Source organism: Lontra canadensis, unplaced genomic scaffold (assembly GCF_010015895.1).
Source record: "Lontra canadensis isolate GAN:19392208 unplaced genomic scaffold, GSC_riverotter_1.0 scaffold35, whole genome shotgun sequence".
Taxonomy (NCBI): domain Eukaryota; kingdom Metazoa; phylum Chordata; class Mammalia; order Carnivora; family Mustelidae; genus Lontra; species Lontra canadensis.
In genome coordinates, this window is record NW_022631029.1 from 1803359 (window position 1) to 1824228 (window position 20870).

At 49.5% G+C, this 20870-nt stretch overlaps 1 protein-coding gene across 11 annotated transcripts in view; it reads right to left on the reverse strand.

Annotated features, from left to right (window-relative positions):
* EPS15L1 (epidermal growth factor receptor pathway substrate 15 like 1) overlaps positions 1 to 20870 on the reverse strand; it is a 94618-nt gene that overhangs the window by 23524 nt on the left and 50224 nt on the right. For all 11 annotated transcript variants that reach the window (XM_032867544.1, XM_032867545.1, XM_032867551.1 and 8 more), the window contains exons 14-21: positions 17904 to 18065; positions 16866 to 17063; positions 14979 to 15143; positions 10208 to 10331; positions 9231 to 9281; positions 7958 to 8094; positions 3676 to 3736; positions 2470 to 2552 (exon numbers count right to left, since the gene is read on the reverse strand). In XM_032867544.1, the coding sequence (XP_032723435.1) occupies positions 2470 to 2552; positions 3676 to 3736; positions 7958 to 8094; positions 9231 to 9281; positions 10208 to 10331; positions 14979 to 15143; positions 16866 to 17063; positions 17904 to 18065 (981 nt within the window). The remainder of the gene's footprint in view (positions 1 to 2469; positions 2553 to 3675; positions 3737 to 7957; positions 8095 to 9230; positions 9282 to 10207; positions 10332 to 14978; positions 15144 to 16865; positions 17064 to 17903; positions 18066 to 20870) is intronic.

Below are 20870 nucleotides of genomic sequence, written 5' to 3' on the forward strand. Positions count from 1 at the left end.
ACATGATGTTTTTCTTGAAAAACAGAAAGGGAACCAAAGGGAAAAACAGACCGACAAGGTTAGGGCTCGGTGTTCCACCGGACAAGTGGCACATCAGGCGCTGACAGGAGCGTGGAAACCAAACAAAGGAGCGCCCGAGACAAATTTTCCACGGCCCCGTCCAGCTCTGTCCTGCCCGGCGCCGCGAACAGGAAGGGGCCACCAGCTCTTAAGTCATAAGTGCACATGTGTGTGCAGCCTGATCAAGGGACACACAGACAAGGAGAGGGAAGCCGAGTCAGAGGAAAAACGTGATGTTATTTTAGAATAGGCAGAAAACAGCAGGGCCAGGCTCTGAACCACCGAGCTCCAGGGGGTCGCGGCAGCCCCAGGACACTCAGACACTGCCTGGAAGAGAGAGGCCTGCCCATTCTGCTGTCCGGAGCCCCCCAAGACTGGCCGCCCCGCGCAGCCCTCCACCAGCCCAGGCAGCCTCTACCAGCGCACCTCTCAAAACCAGGGCCTTGCCCATACCATTGTCCTGGGCTCAGCCCTGGCCCCTGGTAACTCTCCCAGGCTCTGCCACTGGGGCCAGCCTCCTGAAGGGAGAGGGGAGAGGAAAGAGGGCCCACGCTCACGGCTTGAGCAGCCCATGCAGACCCCTTCATTTGGGGATTGCTGCCACCATGTGGCACAAGTTCTCTGATTTCAGGAGTTGATTTCCTGCCTGCTAAGCAGGGACGGAAGCAGAGGACACACAGCTCCACTCAAGGAGCAATAGCACGTGTAACAGCCACCAAGCAACAGGCAAACGTGTGAGCAGACCTCCCGCCCTGGTGCGTTCGGGCCAATCCCAGACCGGGTCCCGACCATCAGAGTCACAGTGTTCCCGCACAGGGGAGGCAGGTTTGTTCCCTCCAGGAACTGGAATCAGAGAGGTGGCTACACCAGCCCCTCTGGGCTCCCTCCTACCACAGCCGAAAGACAAACATTCTCTCTCTGGCCAGAAGCTGGATTTGCTACCTTGACAACGTATGCTCACGTGCTTCTTTGAAAACCTAAGCAGAATCTCAAATGTTTCTCAAAGCCGTGCGCCACAATCACCCCGGTTCACCACAAGTGCCGAGGGCCCAGACAAGTGTGTGCCCGTCAGGCTGAGTGAACATGGAGCCAGCAGGCAGGATGCACCAAGGAGATGGCAGGGTGGGGACATCCAGCAGGGGCTGGCAGGGGGCCAGAAGCAAGTGACTCCTTGTCGCGGACTCTCGGTTCCCATATGCTCAGGAGAGTCCCTCCCCAGCTCCCTCTCCAACATCTGGCTTCTGAGCCTCTCTCAGAGGTGAGTTGAGGGATGGGGACTGTTTCCTGCCTGTGGCCACACCCACCCATGCTGATGGTACCCAGGCCGGAGCAGTGGCTACTGAAGCCTGGTGGGGTGAGTAAAGAAAGCAGGACACTGGCCGCAGGCTGTGCTCCATGAGGCCCTCACCTGCCTGAGGGGCGGCCAAGAAGCCGCAGAGCACGAATAGGTCCTGGAGACGGGGCCTGGAGGCCAACATGGGGCACACCTAAGGTTGCTTTCCTTTAATACTTATCAAAGAAATACGTACTCATGCTCAAAAGCAGAGGACACTAAAGATTGTAACAAAGAGCAGCAGACTCTTAGACCATTGCCTTTCCCACTCACCATGGCCGACGCCTTTGACTTCTCAGCAGTTTCTTCTGGGATTTACCTCCACAATCTTGGGCTTCTACTGTTATTTCTTGACCTGTCCATTTTGGACAAGATCTACTGACTGACTTCTTGCTACGTTGAAGATTTATCTTTCTAGCCACACTTCCCCCAGCCCCTCCACCCAAAAGGACCTCAACTCCATCTGAGGCTGTATTTACGACAGTGGCCACACCGATACAGCCCAGCCCGACAACTGTGGGAACACCATCTGCCTGAACAGCTCCCTTTCCATCCGTATATCTGTTCACAGAACCTAGCCCTTGCTTTCCAAACCCTTCTCCAGTTGTCTCGGGCAGCTCCCACTTACATAACCGGCCCACTTTCTCTGGACGCCTCCTGCCTCCAGCCTGGGGCCCATAGGTCCAGCCTCAGCTGCCGGCATACCGGGCCTGCCCCCCCCGTGCCCCTCCTGAGACCCCCGTGCCTGACACCTCCTCTGAGCCCGTGCAGCCACAGCTCTACTGCCTGAGATCTGGCGATACCAGGAGGGCTGGGAGAGCGAGATGTGGGCCTCGTGGAGGGATGCAGAGCCCTGGCAGTTTCGCTCAGAGGGAGGGCACTGGAACTGATCACAACCACATGCATTTTCTAGACCCCGCCTGCCGGCTCATGACCGCACGTGAGGATGCATCTGACAGGTGCTGGGAGATACATACGTGGTGCTAACAATCACGCCTGGCCGCTCACGACACGACCACGACAAGAGGCACAAAGACACTGGCAGAGACGCGCGTGCTCTGTAGGAGGGGCTTTACCTTGGACATCTGGCTGAAGTCGGCAAAGCCCTCAGCACTATTGAAGGACCCACTTCCGAAGGGATCTAAGGTTCCAAACGGACCTGCAAGTAGCACCAACAGAGGCAGAGTTACAGGGCGTCCGCGGAACGCACCTCCGGGGGCAGGGGAGTGCAGCCTCTCGGTAGTGCACGGCCCCCAGCGCGGGACATCCCAGGAAGTAGCATTTGCTGGCCAGGGTTGTACATCTGGATGCGGTTCCTCAACATGGCCTCCCGGCCCCCAACCCACTCTGGCTCATGGCTGGTGCGGCCCAGCCAGAAGCCTCTCACCACGATGGCCGCCTCAGGCTGAGCCACAGCGACTGTGCCCCCTATCTGTACTTCTAGCCAGCACTGCTCACGGGCAGCAGGCTACTGTCCTGGGTTGGGGAGAGAGGTGCAGGTCCGCAGTGACCCACCACCCACGCCATGCATGCAGGGAGCTCATCTGTGGGCGCATTTTGTGGAGATTTCTCCTTCAGTGGGACGGCTTGCCTGCATAACCCCCATGCCCACCTATGAACCCAAACTCTATCACCAATGAGCATGAGCTGCTAGGCAAGGCAGCAGGTCCAAGTGGGGCCTGTTCCCCCAAAGCGGGGGGGGGGGACCCAAATGCTCCCTCTTTATTTAATGCATAAGCCAGGACCCTCAGTCAAACTTGGATTCTTTTTTTTTTTTTAAGATTTTATTTATTTATTTGCCAGAGAGAGAGAGAGCGAGAGCGAGCGAGCAAGCACAGGCAGGCTGAGTGGCAGCAGAGGCAGAGGGAGAAGCAGGCTCCCCGTGGAGCAAGGAGCCCGAAGCGGGACTCGATCCCAAGACGCTGGGATCATGACCCGAGCCGAAGGCAGCTGCATAACCAACTGAGCCACCCAGGCGTCCCGCAAACTTGGATTCTTTTACGAAAAAGATCTGAAGGTACAAATCAAAGATCTGTACAAAGAAATGAGTAAAGGATAACCAGGAACACTGGTGTTATCATTGACTGAATTCCTGCCCCCAACCTTCCTTTTTGGAAAGATGAGCAGCTGGGGGAGCTGGCTTTGGCCCAAGTGTCTCAGGCGAGGGTCTGGGTGCCACTGACTAATGACATAAACTCTGAGGACACACAGCTTTGGAAATGAGAGCAGGAACTGGGTCTGGCTTGGGGAGAGGCAGAAGGAAAATGAGTCATCAGTCTCACCTGATCCTTTTGAGGAGACACTGGAGGACGAAAAAGGATCACTGGATTCAAAGGGGTCGAGCTGAGTGAAAGGAGAGAGGGAAGAGTAAAAAGCAATTCATTCGTTCACCCAGCCATCGTCCAACCACAGACTTTCCCGCCATCTGTGTACATGGAATCCGGTGCTGGCCACGAGGACGGGAAGATGACTCCGGCTAAACGCTGGTGGAGTAAAATCCCAACAGACCAACCCCCTCTGCTGAGCAGGCCTATAAACTCTGGACAAATGCGAAAAAAAAAAAAAAATTAAGTAAACTTAAGCAACCACCTGAAGGCTCAGAAGTGAGCCAGAGCAGGAAGACTAGCCGGGAAGTCCAAGTTGGCAGGGGCCAACAGCACAAGGTTGAGCCTTCTGTCTCAACAGCTATAATCTGAGGGTTTTGGAAGGCTAGACCCCAACAAAAGACTCCCTGTCTTTCTGGCTAAAGACAAGAGGATGGTGGTCTGAGAAAACCACAGTCATGGGAAAGGGAGAGGCAGAGACTGGGAGTCCAAAATTTCATGATAAGCTCTGCCCAAGGCAAGGGCTGACCCCAGTACCATGTGAAGAAGGGGAGACTAAACGCAGCCTACAGCTAAGGTCACAGGCACGCCACTACAGGTGAGAGAAAGTGAGTGTGCAGTGGAGCCTCACGGAGTCAAATGCCTGCTGAAACTGAACCACCTGGACTCTCGGCACACAGCAGCAGCCCATCACCATGAGGGAGCACTCACAGTTCACAGGATACGTCTTCAAATCATGCCACATAACAAGAACCAGAAAAACCTGCAGCCAGTTGTCAAGGGAAAAGACAATCAATAGAACCAATCCCAACAGGACCCAGATGTTTTAGAATTCTTTGATGAGGATGACTTTGAAGCAGGAATGACTGTGTTTAATGAAGTTAAGGGAAGTACACTCGAGAGGAATGGATAGGTGGGGCGCCTGGGTGGCTCAGGCTTCGGGGGTCTGCCTTCAGTTCAGGTTATGATCCCAGCCCCATGTCAGGCTCTCTGCTCGGTGGGGAGCCTGCTTCTCCCTCTCCAGCTCCCCCGTGCTCGTCTTCCCTCTCTTGCTATCTCTGTCATAAATTAAAAAATCTTTAAAAAAAAAAAAAAAGAAGAAGAAGAAGAGGAGGAACAGATAGATCTTAGAAGAAAAATAGAAACTATACAAAGAAACAAATGGAAATTCAAAAACTGAAAAAAGTACAATATCTAGAAAAAAAAAATGTCACTAGGTCAGCTAAATGACAGATGATTAAGAAAAAAGTATGTGAGGTTGAAGACAGATCAGTAGAAAGTACCCAATCTACAGAAAAAAGAAGAAAAAAGAATGAAGAGAAAACAGAGTCTCAGGGATTTGTGGAGCCAGTAGCAAAACCTCCAAATAAAAGTAACTGTAATCCCACAAAGAAAGGAGAGAACAGGGTAGAGAGAGAAAATGTCTAAGAAGTAATGGCCAAAAACTTATCAAGTTTGGTAAAAGACCTGATTTACAGATTTAAGGACTTCGGCAAACCCCAAACAGCTTAAATACGAAGAAAACCACATACACACGCTTCACAGTCAAACTATCAAAAAGCAGTGATAAAGAGCTAAAGCAGCCAGAGGAAAACAGCACGATACCTATGGGGGAACAACTGCCTGAGAGACTCACGACTTCTCAAGGACAGGGAGGCCAGAAGGCACTGGAGTAACATCCTAAAAGTGCTGGAAGGAAAAAAAACAATACTAGATCGGGCACAGATACCCTTCTAGAATGACAACAAAGGGACACCTGGGAGGCTCAGTCATTAAGCGGCTGCCTTCAGTTCAGGTCATCATCCCAGGGTCCTGGGATCAAGCCCCTCATCAGGCTCCCTGCTCAACAGGGAGCCTGCTTCTCCCTCTGCCTGCCACTCCCGCTGCTTGTGTGCACTCTCTCTCTCTCTCTCTCTCACTCTCAGACAAATAAATAAAATCTTAAAAAAAAAAAAGAATGACAACAAAGTAGACCTGTATTATAAGAAATGCCAAAGAAAGTTCTTTAGGCTTAAGGAAAAGGATGAAGAGCATCAGATGTGGCAAATACATGGGTAAAAATAAGTCTTTAAAAAAAAGTCTCTTTTAACACATACAATGGACTAAAGCAAGATGGTGTTAGGGAGTTTATGACATATTTAGATATATTCCTATGACAACTAGAACATAAGAGGAGACACTGCTGGCTGGGGAGGAGGTGAACAAATGGACCTACAGGGTTGCACATTCTCTACATTGGAAATGAACTGATGTAATATTAACTCCAGGTCGCCTACAAAAATTTAAGGGTGTATATGGTAATCCTTAAAGGAACCTCCAAAAAATAACAGGAATAGGTATAGTTAAAAGAAGCCAGAAGATACTAGAAAGTGGAATTTTAGAAAACATTTAAGTAATCTAAAAGAAGGCAGAGAGGGAACAGAGGAACAAACACAGGGGATAAAAAGCAAGGAAATAATAAAACAGTAGCCTTAAATCTAACCATATCAATAACTACATTAAATGTTAATGGACTAGACACTCTATTTTGAAGGCAGAGATTTCCAGGCTGGAAAGAAAAGCAGTCCCAACTATATGCTCGCTATAGAAAACCCTTTGTGTAGAAAGACCCAGGGAGACTGAAAGTAAATGGATAAAAAAAGATATAGGAAGCAAAGAGTAAGCATAAGAAGGATGAAGGAAGGCTATTTCAATAGGTGGTTAAACAGATCTCAAGACGGAGGTATTGCCAGAGGAAAAAAGAAAGCTTTTATAATGATAAAAAGGTTACTGCATCAGGGTGATACAAGAAGCATAAATGTGTAGGCACCTGAGAGAGCTTCAAAACACATGAAGCAAAACCTGACAAAATGAGCAGGGACATAGACAATTCCACAAACACAGACTTTAACATCTCCCTCTCAGCAACGGGTACAGTGGTAGAGCTACAAAACAAGCAAACAAAAACCATAAGGACACAAACAATCCAAAAAGTACTACCAACCACACTGACATAAGTGGCATTTACAGAATGTTGACACCCAACAACAACAGAGCAACATTCTTCTCAATTGTACATGGTATGGACACCAACACAAACCATAATATGGGTTATTATTATTATAAAAGGACGGCAAACATACAAAATGTGTTCTCTAATGACCAATTTAATTATTAAAAATCAGTATTATAAGATATGTAAAGGAAGGAAAGAACAAACACCTGGAAACAAAACAATACTTTCAACGATTCATGCTTCAACAGAGAAATCACAAGGGAAACTAGAAATATCTCGAACTAAAGGGCAATGAAGATACAACATATGAAAATGTGTGGGATGCAGCTAGGAAGTGCTGAGAGTGAAACGTGTAGTTTAAAATATTTATATTAGAAATGATGGTCTAAAGTCAGTGACTTAAGGTTGAATCTTAAGATGTTAGAAATGGAAAAGCAATACCAACCCAAAATAAATAGAAGGAAGGAAATAATAAAAAAGCAGAAATCAGTGAAATAGAAGCAAACAAGAGAGGAAATTAACACAGCCAAAAGCTGGTTCATGGACAAGCTCAACAAAATTGATCAACAGAGAGTAAGAGCACAGACCACATGCATAGATCAGGAGCAGAAACAAAAGGGGGATCCCACAACAGGACTATCAACAGAAATGTTACAAATTAATCCTTGCCTTCAAGGAGCTCTGGGTCTAGTGCAAAAGACCAGTCGGTCTGTGGAGAAGAGGAAAACCAGGGAATGTGCAGGCTGGAGGGAGAGATGCAGCCTGGAACATGAAGGAAGGCTATACCCTGCCCTCACTAGACACGAGAATTCTCTGTTCAATCACAGAGTCGCTTTTTTGTGCAGTGCACTGGGCCTAACACCATGCAAGACACACTGTTTGCTAGATGCTAGGGGTAGAGAGAGGCACGTGAAGGCCTCACACTTTCAGAGCTGCCAGGAAGATGGCAGGGCGGCTGTGTGGAGCACATGGGGAGCACATGATGCTTTTGTCTCGTTTCAGTTTTGTTGGGAGACGGGGCAGCAATGGGGGTAGGTGATAGCAGAGAGAGCCATCCAGTGAGCCTGAGCTGAAGTAACAGGGGCACAGAAAGGAAGAGAGAAAAGAGAGCTCTTTGGGACCCAAGCATTCCTGACATGGGCTCACTGGCCCACTGCATGTGACAGCCTGAGCCATGGGACAAGCCTCACAGGGACAAGCACCGGGCACACACAGTTAGCTCTATACCTCCCCAGCGTCACTCACCTTTGCGGGTAAGGAAGGGTTTTTCGTGAATGGGTCTGAGGTAAATGGGTCATTCTTTGTCTGTTTCTTAAAGAAGTCATCAGGTGCAGAGCCACGGAATGGGTCGCTTTCTTTGAAAGGATCCCCTCCGAATGGATCTAGAGGGTGTTTTGGAAAGTGAAGGAAAATACGCCCCATGAATAAACAGTATTATGCTTCGTGAAAGAGCCCAAATATAAAAGAACACATAGCTGATGCCTTTTATATGAAAATCTACAAAAGGAAAAAACCATAATGCAGAAAGCAGGTCAGTGATTGCCCGGGGCCTGGGGGTGGGGGGTAGGAGGCACAAGGGAACCTTCTGGGATAATGGAGATGTTCTCTTACACAAGTGCACACATTTACCAAAACTTATCTAATTATACACTTAAAATTGGTGAATTTTATTGTGTGTAAATTACACCTGCCAACCAAGCTGATTTTAATAATAAAAACATGGCTAAATCCAGAGACAAAAAGCAGGTTGGTGGTTGCCAGGGGCTGGGGGAGGGGGAAAGGGGCACGACTACTCATGGGATGAGGCTTCTGTTTAGGGGATGGAAACGTTCTAGAACCACACAGAGGTGTGGTTGTATGTTATAAATGTACCAAATGCCACTGAATTGTCACTTTAAAATGGTGAACTTTGTGTTTGTATGAATTTCACCTCAGTCAAAAAATAAAAAATACAGAAGTCGATAAATAACCAGGTAGCAGGATGGCAACACCGCACCCGCGGTGTGTTCCTTCCCCTGGAGTGCAGGGTACAGGCACAGTGAATGGACACGGGGCAAAGCCTGCCGTCACCAGGAGGGAACGAGACACTAGGCTTCCAGGCAGTGCAGATGGCCGTCCTTCCCAGAACACGCTGCTGCTGCCATCACCACCTCTGGCACCCGTAAACCGAAGCCTCATTGCGGGCAGGCGCTACACAGGGACCCCTGATGCTACCACATGCGACACAAGTGGGCACAAGGGACCAAGCTGCTGTGGACACATCTAAAAAAATCGCCTGGCTCCGGGGAGCTCCTTTTCTAGTTCTCCCTCTCTTGCCGCTGTGAGGTTGGCAAGAAGGGGTGCCTGACTGTGAAGGGGAGCGTAATGTCACTGCCAGGCTTCCACAGACTCTAAGCCCCCTGCTGTCCTGTCATAGGAGGCCTGGCCGGCGGCTGCTTTTCCATTTCCCTCAACTTGAATTAGGGCTGGAAATAGCCTGAAGATGAGAAAATAAAGTCTTTTCAACAAAGGCTTTTACCTGCCGAAGCTGTCTGTTGTTCTGCGAAGGGGTCATTCTGGAATGGGTCACCTAGGTTAGAGGAGAGAGGAATGTTTAGCTCTACGGCAGAAAGGGCTCTGGCATATCCAAGTGGGAGCAGCCACTGGCCGAGGCAGCTTTTCTGAGTTGCGGCGTTCAAATAGAAATGGGGTATTGTTGGCGCTCAACATGGGCTGGAGGCGGGGAAAATGTGGAGTGAGCCAGAATTCACCCCCTCCTCCTCGCCATGCCTGACGCTTGTGTGTCATCTCCCTCTCACCTCCCGCAGGTGTGACAACACAGGACTCTGGGGTGGCCCTAGGCCTCAACCCACAGGCAGCCTGGAGCGAACGGTGAGCTCCCCACACCCGAGCTGAGGAGCTGCCGATTCCATTTTTGCACCGGTGGAGCTTTGACTCGGCATTTGACATGACACTGGAAAAGTACACCCCACTACCCTCCCCCTGCCCCAGCACTTTGCTCAGGAATGTACAGTCTTCCTGGAAGGCTTTCGGGCTTCCTACTCCAAAAAACAGAGAAACTGAGGAAAACTTATTTCTAGAAGTCTTCTTAGTTATTCTCACCTTGTGCGTGGCTCTGGGTAAACGTGTCACATGAAGACCTCAGACTTAAGTGGGGATCTGTCCTTCACTGGGTAGTTCCCATCTGATTGTCTTATGGATCCCGCCAGCAGAGGGAGGGAACACTTACCACCCCTAGCGTAGGCTGGGAACGGAGGCATGCAGAGGTTAAGGGCAGAGCCAGCTGCCCTTGAACGTGGGCACACCTCACTTCCACCACATGCCAACGCCTCAGCTCTGCAGTGAACTGGCTGAGGCAAAACGCTCAGGCGGCCCAGAAGGCTCCAAGAACTCCCTTCCCCCTCCATTCCGGAAGGTGCTATCTTGCAACCGTTCTAGCCATCGGACATAAAGCCAACAGCCCTCCAATGACCGAGTGTGCACTGAGTGAGATACCTTTGAAGGGATCAGCTCCTTTAAATGGGTCGGATTTGAAGGGGTCTTCGGCCTGGAAAGGATCCGGATGCAACTCTTGGGCATTGTTGCTAAATAACAAGGCTTTATTTTTGAAAGGATCGTCCTATAATTTTGTGAAGAGACAGGACAGGAATTTTATTATTTCAAATTTAAAGCAAAGTACAGAATTCCCTACCCAACCTGCATATTTCTCCTTCAAGCAGTGGGACCCTACAGAGAACAATTTAAAAAGCCATCGAAGAAATGTGGACGTTGGTTCATAGTGACATGTCGACACTAGTTTGTGGTGACAAATGTTCATTCGCGGGGACAAGGTGTTAATGATAGGGGAAGCTGGGTGTGAGGCATGTGGGAACTTACTGTACTACTTTTAAGTTTTCCTGTAAGTCCACCACTCTTGCAAAATAGATGTTTATTTAAAACTTGAGTGGAAGCAACTCGAACAAACTCGCCCACAGATACACCGGATGTAGCGTGTAAACACACAAGGGAGTATCACTGACCCTTGAGGACATCATGCTGAGTGAAACAAGCCCATCATGAAAAGACAAGTGCTGTGTGACAAGGTCACTTTATAGGAGGTCCCCAGGGGAGTCAGATTACAGAGACAGAAAGTAGAGCGGTGGGTGCCAGGGGCCAGGGCAGCAGGACGGGGAGTTTAGTGGGTATGAGAATGTTCTGGAGTTTAGCTGCATGATGTGACTATACCGAGATGGTTCAGATGATCAATTCAATGTTATGTGTATTTTCTTACAATGATAAGTTTTTCTTAAAGAAAAAAATCACTAAGTCAGAAAACAGTGGCATTTTTGGAAACGTCAGAAAGAAAACCTAACAAGCCATTCAACAATGACAGCATGGACCTCGTTCAAAAGTGTGGCCTCCCTCAGTCATCTTCTCACAGAACGTCTACCTATGTTTTAGAATGTTTTAAAATGCTCTTTCTGCACCAAGAAACATGCTGGCTGCTTACATCTCAGGAGGAAATGGGCCGCTCTTGCAGTTGGAACTACTAGAGCGTACACGCTCGGCACTTTGCATGTATTTTTAAAAGTGCTTATTTCTAGAAACAAACAGGCATGTTTAAACCAGAAGAAGAAAAAAAAAAGATTTGCTTTTGAAGACCACATTTTTATAGTGGAAAATGGCCCAAATGTTGCAGGGGGAGGGGAAAATGCACGGGAACAATGCACTTCGTTTAGAAACAGTGAGTGTATTTTGGTTAATAAAGACACACCCTCAGTGAAAACACGAAGGTTTTGCTGTGATATGAACAAGCACAACATCCTCACTGAATCTGGCAGATGTGTTGGCACCCGTGGGGCTGGCAAACATCCATTATTCCAAAGCCAAATAATTAAAGAGCTGGGGCTTCCGTAAAAATACAGACAATGGTTGCAGAGCAATGACGTCAAAGGTGCCAAAAGAAGACTCCTGAACAAGGCTCCTAGCACTCTGGGCTGGGTGACTTTGGGAGGCAGGATGGCTCTTAGAGGCACTGGGCCAATGGGAAGCCCTGGGCTGGGGATGACCAACACCCCTGCCCTCTGATTGAATACTGAAGGGTTTTTCTTACCTGGGAAAGATTATCTGCAGCCTCCAACCACAGGGCTTCCCAAGGTGGGGAAACCAAGCAGGGCTCTTAGGCATCGGCAAGCACCGCGGCTGGCGGAAGCATGCAGTTCGTTAAGGACAGCTCGGTGCTAACACCTGCACAATGCATGCACCAGCAAGCGTCTGATGGGGCTCTCAGACACAGAGAAAGGTGAGGGAGAGGTCCTAATCTAAAGGAGCTGGGAGGCCAAGAGGGAAAATCAACCCCTCACCCTGTACCATGAGGGGTGGAATGTATCGGCTCTGGAAGAAGAACAGAGAAATGATGACTTGATATAGGTGTGCGTTAAGAACGACAGCTTGGTCTCAGACTGGAAGCTTCTACTTAGTTTTTAATAGCATTGATTTACAAGTTGGTGGGTTTTGTTGTTTTTTGTTTTAATGGTTTCAATCATCACTTGGAAGCCTGCCAAATAAAAGGAGAGGATGGCAGAGAGTAGCCTGTGATTCTAGGGGCTCTGGCTGCGAGCCCCCTGAACTGAAAGCCAGGTCTGCAATCTCGTCTCAGGAGCAATGATTTGCCTAAGGCAGCAATTGTTCCCTCTCCTTCAAAGGAGAAGCCTAAGAGACCCAGGGAGGACTCGTGTATGAAAGGTAACCACCAGTGGTTCTGATTCCACTTCACGGATTCAGAGCAGAAAATGAGATTTCCCCTGGTGCACAGATGCCGTAAACTCCACCACCCACTGACCACTTACCAAGGAGAACTGGGCCATCTGCCACTTGGGAGACACAAGTGCGGCAGACAAGCTCTGGGGAGGAAGACCGATCCCTCCGCAGAAGTAAAACACTTCAAACATGGAGTTCAGTAACTAGTCTTAATTCTCCACTTGTTAAAATATAGATGTGACACCCTGAAAGGAGTTTCTGTGACTTTCCCTCCCTTTGCATGGGAGCTGGGCAGTGGTGTGATGGTGAACCAGCTGAGAAAAAATTTAAAAAATGATTGGTAGCTTCTGCCATTTCCCACGGTGTAAATACTCCCACCGTAGCTGAATCCAAGTTACCAAAAGTTGTACAATCAGGTTACAAAATTCCTATTTAATAATCAGCTCTGGAAAGTCAAGAAAATATGGCTCCGGCACGCCAGCGGGGCTGGATGCAACAGATGACCCAATGATGAGTTCTCGGCGAGGCTGAAGTCTGGGATGATTTACTACCTTCTCTCTACTACACAGGTTGGTGGGGTGCGGTCTTCAAGGGCAAAGCCAGTATTCTCAACAGATGACAAACAAGAAATAAATCTGGCTTTTTAAATCAGTCTCTTGGACAAAGTAACATGGTATGAGCTTAACACTAAAGTTAGTAACTTTAGTAGAACTGTGCAGCCTTAGAAAGTTCTAGATGCATCTCTCTGGTTACACTACTTTCAGGGGATCAAACCCCTCACTCGTGCCCGCCTCCAAGAGAACTAAGAGCTCTGTGAAGCGGTCCTGAAATATTCAAGAGTAAACAAAAGCCCTCTTCGAAGTGTTTATTTAAAAAAGGAAACAAACCGAAAAATGCTTTAAAAACTGTATTTGTACAAGATAAATATAGATTTTCTTTCAGACACTGGTTGCAAGTTTCTATGTAACATATCTGACGTCGACATTCCAGGATGAGTTGACTATCATGTAAACTTTGCCCCGCTTACAAGAGGAATGAAAATGAGGAAAGATTAAAAATCAGGGAGGGGAGGGGAGAGGAGGGCAATCCCTGACCCTTGCAAACCGCTGCTTCGCTGCCGACTTTCTATCCAAGGAAACCGATCTTATTCGAACCTACAAAAGGGCTTGAGAGTGAGCTGTGCCGTGAACTAAGATGAAACGGGACAAGCCCAAGCTGTGCAAGGGACCAAGGCCAGATGGGGAAAGGGAAAGCAGGGTCACGAAGCTGAAATGCACACGCAGAGACGGAGACAGCCGGACAGCCAAGCGGGCAGCTCTGCCTCACACGTTTAACAAGACTGGACGTTCGTCGTCTAACTTCGGACAACCAAGCGGACGATCGGCCCCAGGGCAGATATGGAATTCCCCCGCTTAAATTCCATGACAAAAAGGAACCTGTCAACAGCAGAGGGTAGGAGGAAGGGCCAGAGACAGGAGACAGAGGAGAGCACCAACAGCGTCTTCTAAGTGCCTCAGGGAAGAAGGCGTAAGCTTCCCCATAAATTCCTGGGACTGAGCACTCAGCTACTGAGGAAAGAAATGTGTCAGGAAATGAACACGAAGGGCTAAGTCTTAGTTGAGAGAGAGAGAGGAGCTATGTTATTACAGGAAGGAAAAGGAGTCCACGAAGCGAACGGGGCCAGGAGCAAAAGGAGGGCTCAGAGGAGGAGTCCTGGACGTGGGGTCAGCAGTGCAGGCCGAGCAGTGAAAGGCTTTGGAAGCACAGCACAACCAAACCATGAAGACCAACCGCGTCCCACGGGCTCCCTCAGGAGCGCAAAGATGCTCTTCTCAGCCAGACTAAAGTGGAAACGCTGGGGCTCAGGGCCACAACAGCAGGCTCTGGCAGGAACGGGGGACGGGACAATCTAAGAAAACAGTAACACTGGCTGGATTTGAGTCCACAGAAACCTAATAGGCCAACAGCCCTTGGCCTTTGATCAGGACCCCTAGGGTCGTAAGGTGCTGAGGTTTTCAGCATAAATGAAATTGCGAGAGAGAGGCCAGTTCATAGGTCAAACATCAGTGCCTCAAATGGGTTGTCACTTCTTGATCTTCAGCAATACATTCAATTTTCAAGGTGCTCCTTGTGCGAATACACACACACACACAGACACACACCCTGATCCCCCCAACTAGTAGGATATAGGGTTTCACAACGTGTGAGAGCTTGATTCAATTTTGATTAAGTTTGGGAAGCCCTCCGAATGTGGGTTGTCGGCCCACTGAAGACGAAGGTCTTTAAACACTGGTTTACAAAGGATTCAGGCCTATCCTTTGCCTTGTCTCGGAAGCAAGGCTGGAGCACAGCCACGTACGCTGGGCTGCAGGGCCTGTGGGACACACAAAGCAGCAGCAGACACAAGAAACACCCTGCATTTGGGAAGACTCGAGGCTGGCAAGCGCCGGATCCGGCAGGCCAGGCATTCTCTGACCTCAACGTGGGACCTAATCCCAGGACTGGAATACATTTATTCGACCTTTACCATGGCTCCAAAACCGCCCCTCTCTGTCAGGGAGACCCCCTCGCTCAGGTCAGCTAAGTTGGTCAGGCTGGCGCCGTGGGCCCCGTCCAGTGCCTCGTCGTACTGCTCCAGGGTCCTGTGGGCTTCCTGGTGGCTCTCGTGCAGCTGGGAAAGCTTGTTTCTTGCCTACACAACAAAGATGGCTGACATCACACGGGGTTTAGGGGGAAAGTGTCAGGCAAGACATATTTTTTTCTCCTAATGCCCAAACCTGAGTGATTCAAATGGGAAATTGAATTACTCGCCTACAGAGTTTACAAGAAGCGAGACCACTTGTAAACCAGAATGAGGTCCTTTCTGCCACCCCATGAGGCCTCTCTGTATCCCCAGCCCCTGAGAGAGGCCTGTGTTCAAACAGATGTTTGTCAATTCTGAGCAAACTGAAATTGGTAAAATCCAGATTCACAATCTGTTCCCAGAGATCAATGACATTTTCCTTTATGGGGTTTTTATTACCCCATCTGCGTTAATAAGCAGCAGTGAACGTCAGTTATTATTACTAACACACACTCACGTCTCGGTTCCTAACTACCTTGTACAAACTCTTACTGCTCAGAGGAAAAAGGTCTTAAAACAATACTAAACCTATTCATTAAGAATGAGGGACGCCATGGGCGCCTGGGTGGCTCAGTTGGTTAAGCGACTGCCTTCAGCTCAGGTCATGATCCTGGAGTCCCGGGATCGAGATCCATCAGGCTCCCAGCTCCACGGGGAGTCTGCTTCTCCCTCTGACCTTCTCCTCGCTCATGCTCTCTCTCACTGTCTCTTTCTCTCTCAAATAAATAAAAAATAAAATATTAAAAAAAAAAAAAAGAATGAGGGACGCCTGGGTGGCTCAGTGGGTTAAAACCTCTGCCTTTGGCTCAGTTCGTGATCCTGGGGTCCTGGGATCGAGCCCCGTATCGGGCTCTCTGCTCCGCAGGGAGCCTGCTTCCCCCTCTCTCTCTGCCTGCCTTTCTGCCTACTTGCGATCTCTGTCTGTCAAATAAATTAAAAACAAAAACAAAAACAAAAAAAACTTTAAGAATGAAATACAACAGAGGGTATTAAACCCCCAGCACGTGAGTGTGATCAACTTTTGTCCATAACCTGGCAAAAGGAGCGAGAGATGGAGCCAGTCAAGAAAGGAAGCACGACCAGCCAATCCGACACTGCTAAGCGCGAGCATCACCCCCATCCCACAAGTGGGACACCCAGGGGCCGCAGCACACAGCCCTCCCTCTGCTGGCGAGCCACCGCTGCAGGCCTCAGGGCCTTCACACTGGCACGGGAGAAGGATGGGGTGCTCAGACAGCTTGAAGAACTGGAAAAGGATCCTGCATGGGGTGAGGCTCGTCACAGTGTGGAGCCTCCTCCATGTGCCAGTCCGCAAACTATATGGGGATGGAGAGGTGCTCAAACCAGTTTCACACTCCGTCCCTCTTGCTCGTCCGAGAACCACATTGGTGAAGGCATTTCTGTACCCAAGACTCTCTTCAAAGGAGCTTTACAGGTCCTTTGCAGGTCCTGCCCATTCCCCCAAAATGGCACTCGCTCAGGTGGGGAAGTAGAAGGATGGCGAGGCAAAGCAAACTGCCACTGGGCCAAAGACAGCACGATGGTGGCACATACTGGAGGATTCTGGGTGCTTACCCTCCAGGCTAGGATGACAGCCTCTCAGAAGAGAACCTAACATAAATGAGGTGGGTGACAGTAAAGGAAACAAGTGGCCTCAGCTCAGATGCAGACCAACACAGGCTGGTCACACACAGTGACAGGACCGGTCACTGGAGCTACTCCACATGCCGGAAAACCCCAGGAGACCTGGCCACGGCCAGCAGAGGCAGGGACCTGCCCTCAGCAAGGTACCTGGTTAATTTCGTCTTGTGTCGATTTCAGGGACTTGATGATGGTTTCCAGCTGAACTTTCCCGGCCTGAATGCTCTGCTCCAGCTGGGTTTCTTCCTGCTGCAATCGGTTCAGCTCAGACTTGGCCCGGTTCAAGTCATCTTCCTGGGACTTGAGGTCAGATTCTTGAGACTGGATTTGGGTCTTCAATGAGGAAATCTGAAATGAGATGAAATATGATTGAGGGAGAATTCTTTTATTTTTTTTTTTAAGATTTCATTTATTTATTTGAGAGTGAGAGCATGTGCACGAGTGTGGGGGAGGAGCCAAGGGAGAGGGACAAGCAGACTTCACGCTGAGCACAGAGCCCAATGTGGGGCTCGATGTCACGGCCCCAAGGTCACAATCTGAGCCGAAACAAAGAGTTAGACATTCAATCGACTGAGTGACCCAGGTGCCCCGAGGGAGAATTCTTAATTCACACTGTTGGAAGGAGCTAGCCCAGTGAGGCAGACACCAGCCCGATGGCCAGACAACTGGCCTCCTTCCAGGGCCCTCTCTCCACTTGAAAGACGGAGAGAAACAACAAGGCAGACATGCTCACGGCCATGTAACAGGCAAAAAGTCAATTTGGGGTAAGGAAGAATAAGACCTGGGGTAAGCACAGGCCATCTGTCCCCCAGGGGCTAACCATCCCTGTACAAGGCCTCAGAGGGGGCCATAGGGCTTTATAATCCGTGGAGTTTGCAGCCCCCGGGTGTGTAACAAGCAGCAAAGATGACAGAGCAGGGAGAGGGGCGTGCCAGCCCCCTGTGCAGGGAGGCACGGGTCAGGGTAAGGGGTCCACACACACAGGTTAGTGGGGACCAAGGTCGTTCACCCTGTGGCTTGGTGGGCGAGACTGAGGTCAGGCCACAAATGCTTGGTTGCTTTTTCAAGTGGTATGTCCGGCAGCTCTATTAGTGCAGGAAGATGTCTCAGCCCTGTGTTTCAAGGGCATGGTGAGCTCCAAGAGGGCCACAGGAAGAGCCCCCCTGCAGTGCTGGGGGTGAGACTCACCATCTGAGTCTCGTCCTGGCACTTCTGCCTCACGTCGCTCAGCATGTCTCGGAGCTTAGCCTTCTGCTGATCCATTTCGTCAAGGCGGTCTTGGGCATCCTGTTTCTGAGCTTCTAGCTCTTGCAAACTGCTTGTTTCCCGGTCTAAATCATTTTGTAACTCCTAGGGAAAGGTCACATCACTTTACTTGAGGTGAAGGAGAAGGGGGCACATCCAGGTAATGAGGGCTCAGCCTGCGCTGGAGCCCCCAGGACATCCTACAACAGCGCCTGTGCCCCGAGTCTGCGCTCGGCAGGCACCCTGTGTGCACCTGCTGGAATGTGTGCACCTCAGCTTGGCACCTGTGGCTTGAGGTCTCTCACTGACTTCCTCGGCAAATACATACTGATGGTCTAGGAGAGGGCAGGGGCCAGGATAGTGGCTGCGTCCCCCAAGAGCTGCCCAGTGACATAGTCAGGGGTGGAGAAAGGAGAGGTATCACCCAAACACAAATAAACTGGGAGAATGGAACCAACAGAATGCATGGGTGCTGCTGGGTGGACTAAGGGGTACGGGGAGACCATACTGACGCTGCAAGGGCGGAGGGGAGCCCCACGCGAGCACCACTTAGGGTGGACCCAAAGGACAAGTAGGCAGCAGCCAGGGGAAGAGCCAGGAGGAAAGGAGCCCAGTGGTGCAGGGAGCAGGGGCAGTGGGGGGGCAGCAGGGGGTTCAAGGTAGGGAAGGCGGTACTGGGCTCCAACTCGAGCCAAAGGAAGGAGGGTCACGCCAAAGAGACTGCACTCACTTCTGGGGCAGGACATTCAAGTATGGGCTTGGGACACAACGATTCTCCACCGCTAACGCTCCTCCAAACTGGCAGTGTCACTCAAGTGGACCCAGGAGGTACCTGAGACCCGACTATGACGCCTCTAGGAAAAGCACCTTAGAGGTGTACGACAGGTGTGACCACACGCAGTGTGTGACAGCAAAACCTGTAAACCATGTAAATTTCCACCAGGCAGGCCTGGCTGACTACTGCAGTGCACTCTTTCCCTAAGCTCGTGCTCTGAGTTACAACGTGAAGCAAACAAAGCACGTGGCAGAGCGCACGTGTGCTTCACATTCTGGTGTTCGTGCAAACAGGAAGGAGAGAATGTGCACAAATCTCTCTCCTGAAACATGCACTTGACCTTCCTGGAAGGCCTCATGGGAGCTAATGAACTGCACCTCGGAGGGCAAGAAGCTTCACGCCTTTTGATTTTCAACCAGGCAAAGGTCTTATCAAATGTCTTTTAACTAAAGCTGAAATCACAGATGGGTGGGGCAGAGGATATGGAAGCCTCGGGGTGCTGACCAAGGGAGCAGGGAGAGGACCCGGAACTAGGTGAGATGGTGGCAATGGGAACCAGTGTAAGGGAAAGATCTGAGGGGACGCTGAGGGTACAGGAACACGGAGATGGTGAGGCCGATCCCCAGGGAAGGCCTGGGCTATGGATTGCTGGTGCCATTTTAGGAAAAAACCCAAAGCAGACACAGCATCTCCTCTCTAGAGAGCTCCCCAGTCTCCCTGCCCTTGACCTTTAATTCAGGAAGCAGATCCTCAGTCTGACAAGTCTGGGGAAGAGAAGAGACTGGTGGTAGGGAGTCTAGGACATGGGTCTACCACATCTGAGGGAAGACCAGTTGACGGAGGAGAAGGAGATGAAGCAGGGAGGAGGGTCAGGCCCGGTGTGGTAGCCTGGGACACCGGGTGGCCAACAGCCTAGGGTATCAAGGAATCTGAGCCTCATTTTATAAAGAAGGAGGAGGAATCAAAGAGCCCCACAGGGACAAAGACCCACCAACTTATGGTTAGGATGGGAGCTGGCTCAGAACGGGGGAGGTATCTAAGCGAAGAGAACACAGAAATAGCCCAGACATCCTACAAACACGATGCAAACTTGACCACTGGAATCCCCAGCTGCCTTCTGTGCGGGAACAGACAAGGTGATGCTAAAATTCATGAGGGAACACAAGGGCCTTGGCATAGCCAAAACAATCTTGAAAAAGAAGAAAAAAGTAGGACTCGTGCTTTTCAATTTCAAAATTTATAATAGACGTATCTCAGATATGTCATGGGTTTGGTTCCAAATCATTGCAATAAGCAAGTATCACGATAAAGCAAGTCAAAAGAAGTTTTTAGTTTCCCAGTGCATATAAAAATATGTTTATACTGTACTACAACCTATTAAGCATACACCAGCATTATGTCTAAAAATAAATGTATATACCTAAAATAAAATCATACATTACTGCTAAAAATTGCTAACCATCATCTGAGCTTTCAGTGAGTCATAATCTCTGACCACAGATCACCATAACATACGTAACAATAATGAGAAAGTTTGGAAGATTGCAAAAAATAGCAAAATGGGGGGCGCCTGGGTGGCTCAGTGGGTTAAAGCCTCTGCCTTCGGCTCAGGTCATGATCCCAGGATCCTGGGATCGAGCCCCGTATCGGGCTCTCTGCTCTGCAGGGACCTTGCTTCCTCCTCTCTCTCTGCCTGCCTTTCTGCCTACTTGTGATCTCTGTCTGTCAAATAAATAAATAAATAAAATCTTTAAAAAAAAAAATAGCAAAATGGGACACAGAGACACAAAGTGAGCAAATGCTACCAGGAAAATGGCGCTGGTAAATTTGCTTGACACAGGGTTGCCACAAACCTTCAATTTGTAAAACAAAAACAAAAAACCACACCATATCCGCAAAGCACAATCAAGTGAAGCCCAAGAAAATGAGGTATGCTTCTAAGAAGCTACAGCCATCAAGACAGTGTGGTACTGACACAAGGAGAAATGTAGGTAGATCAGCGGGATAGAACTGAGAGTCCAGAAACAAGGCCACACACATTGGTGGCCAAGTGATATCCAACAGGGGTGCCAAGACCATTCAGTGGAGAAAGAACAGTTTCAACAAACGGTGCTGCGACAACCGGATCTCCACAT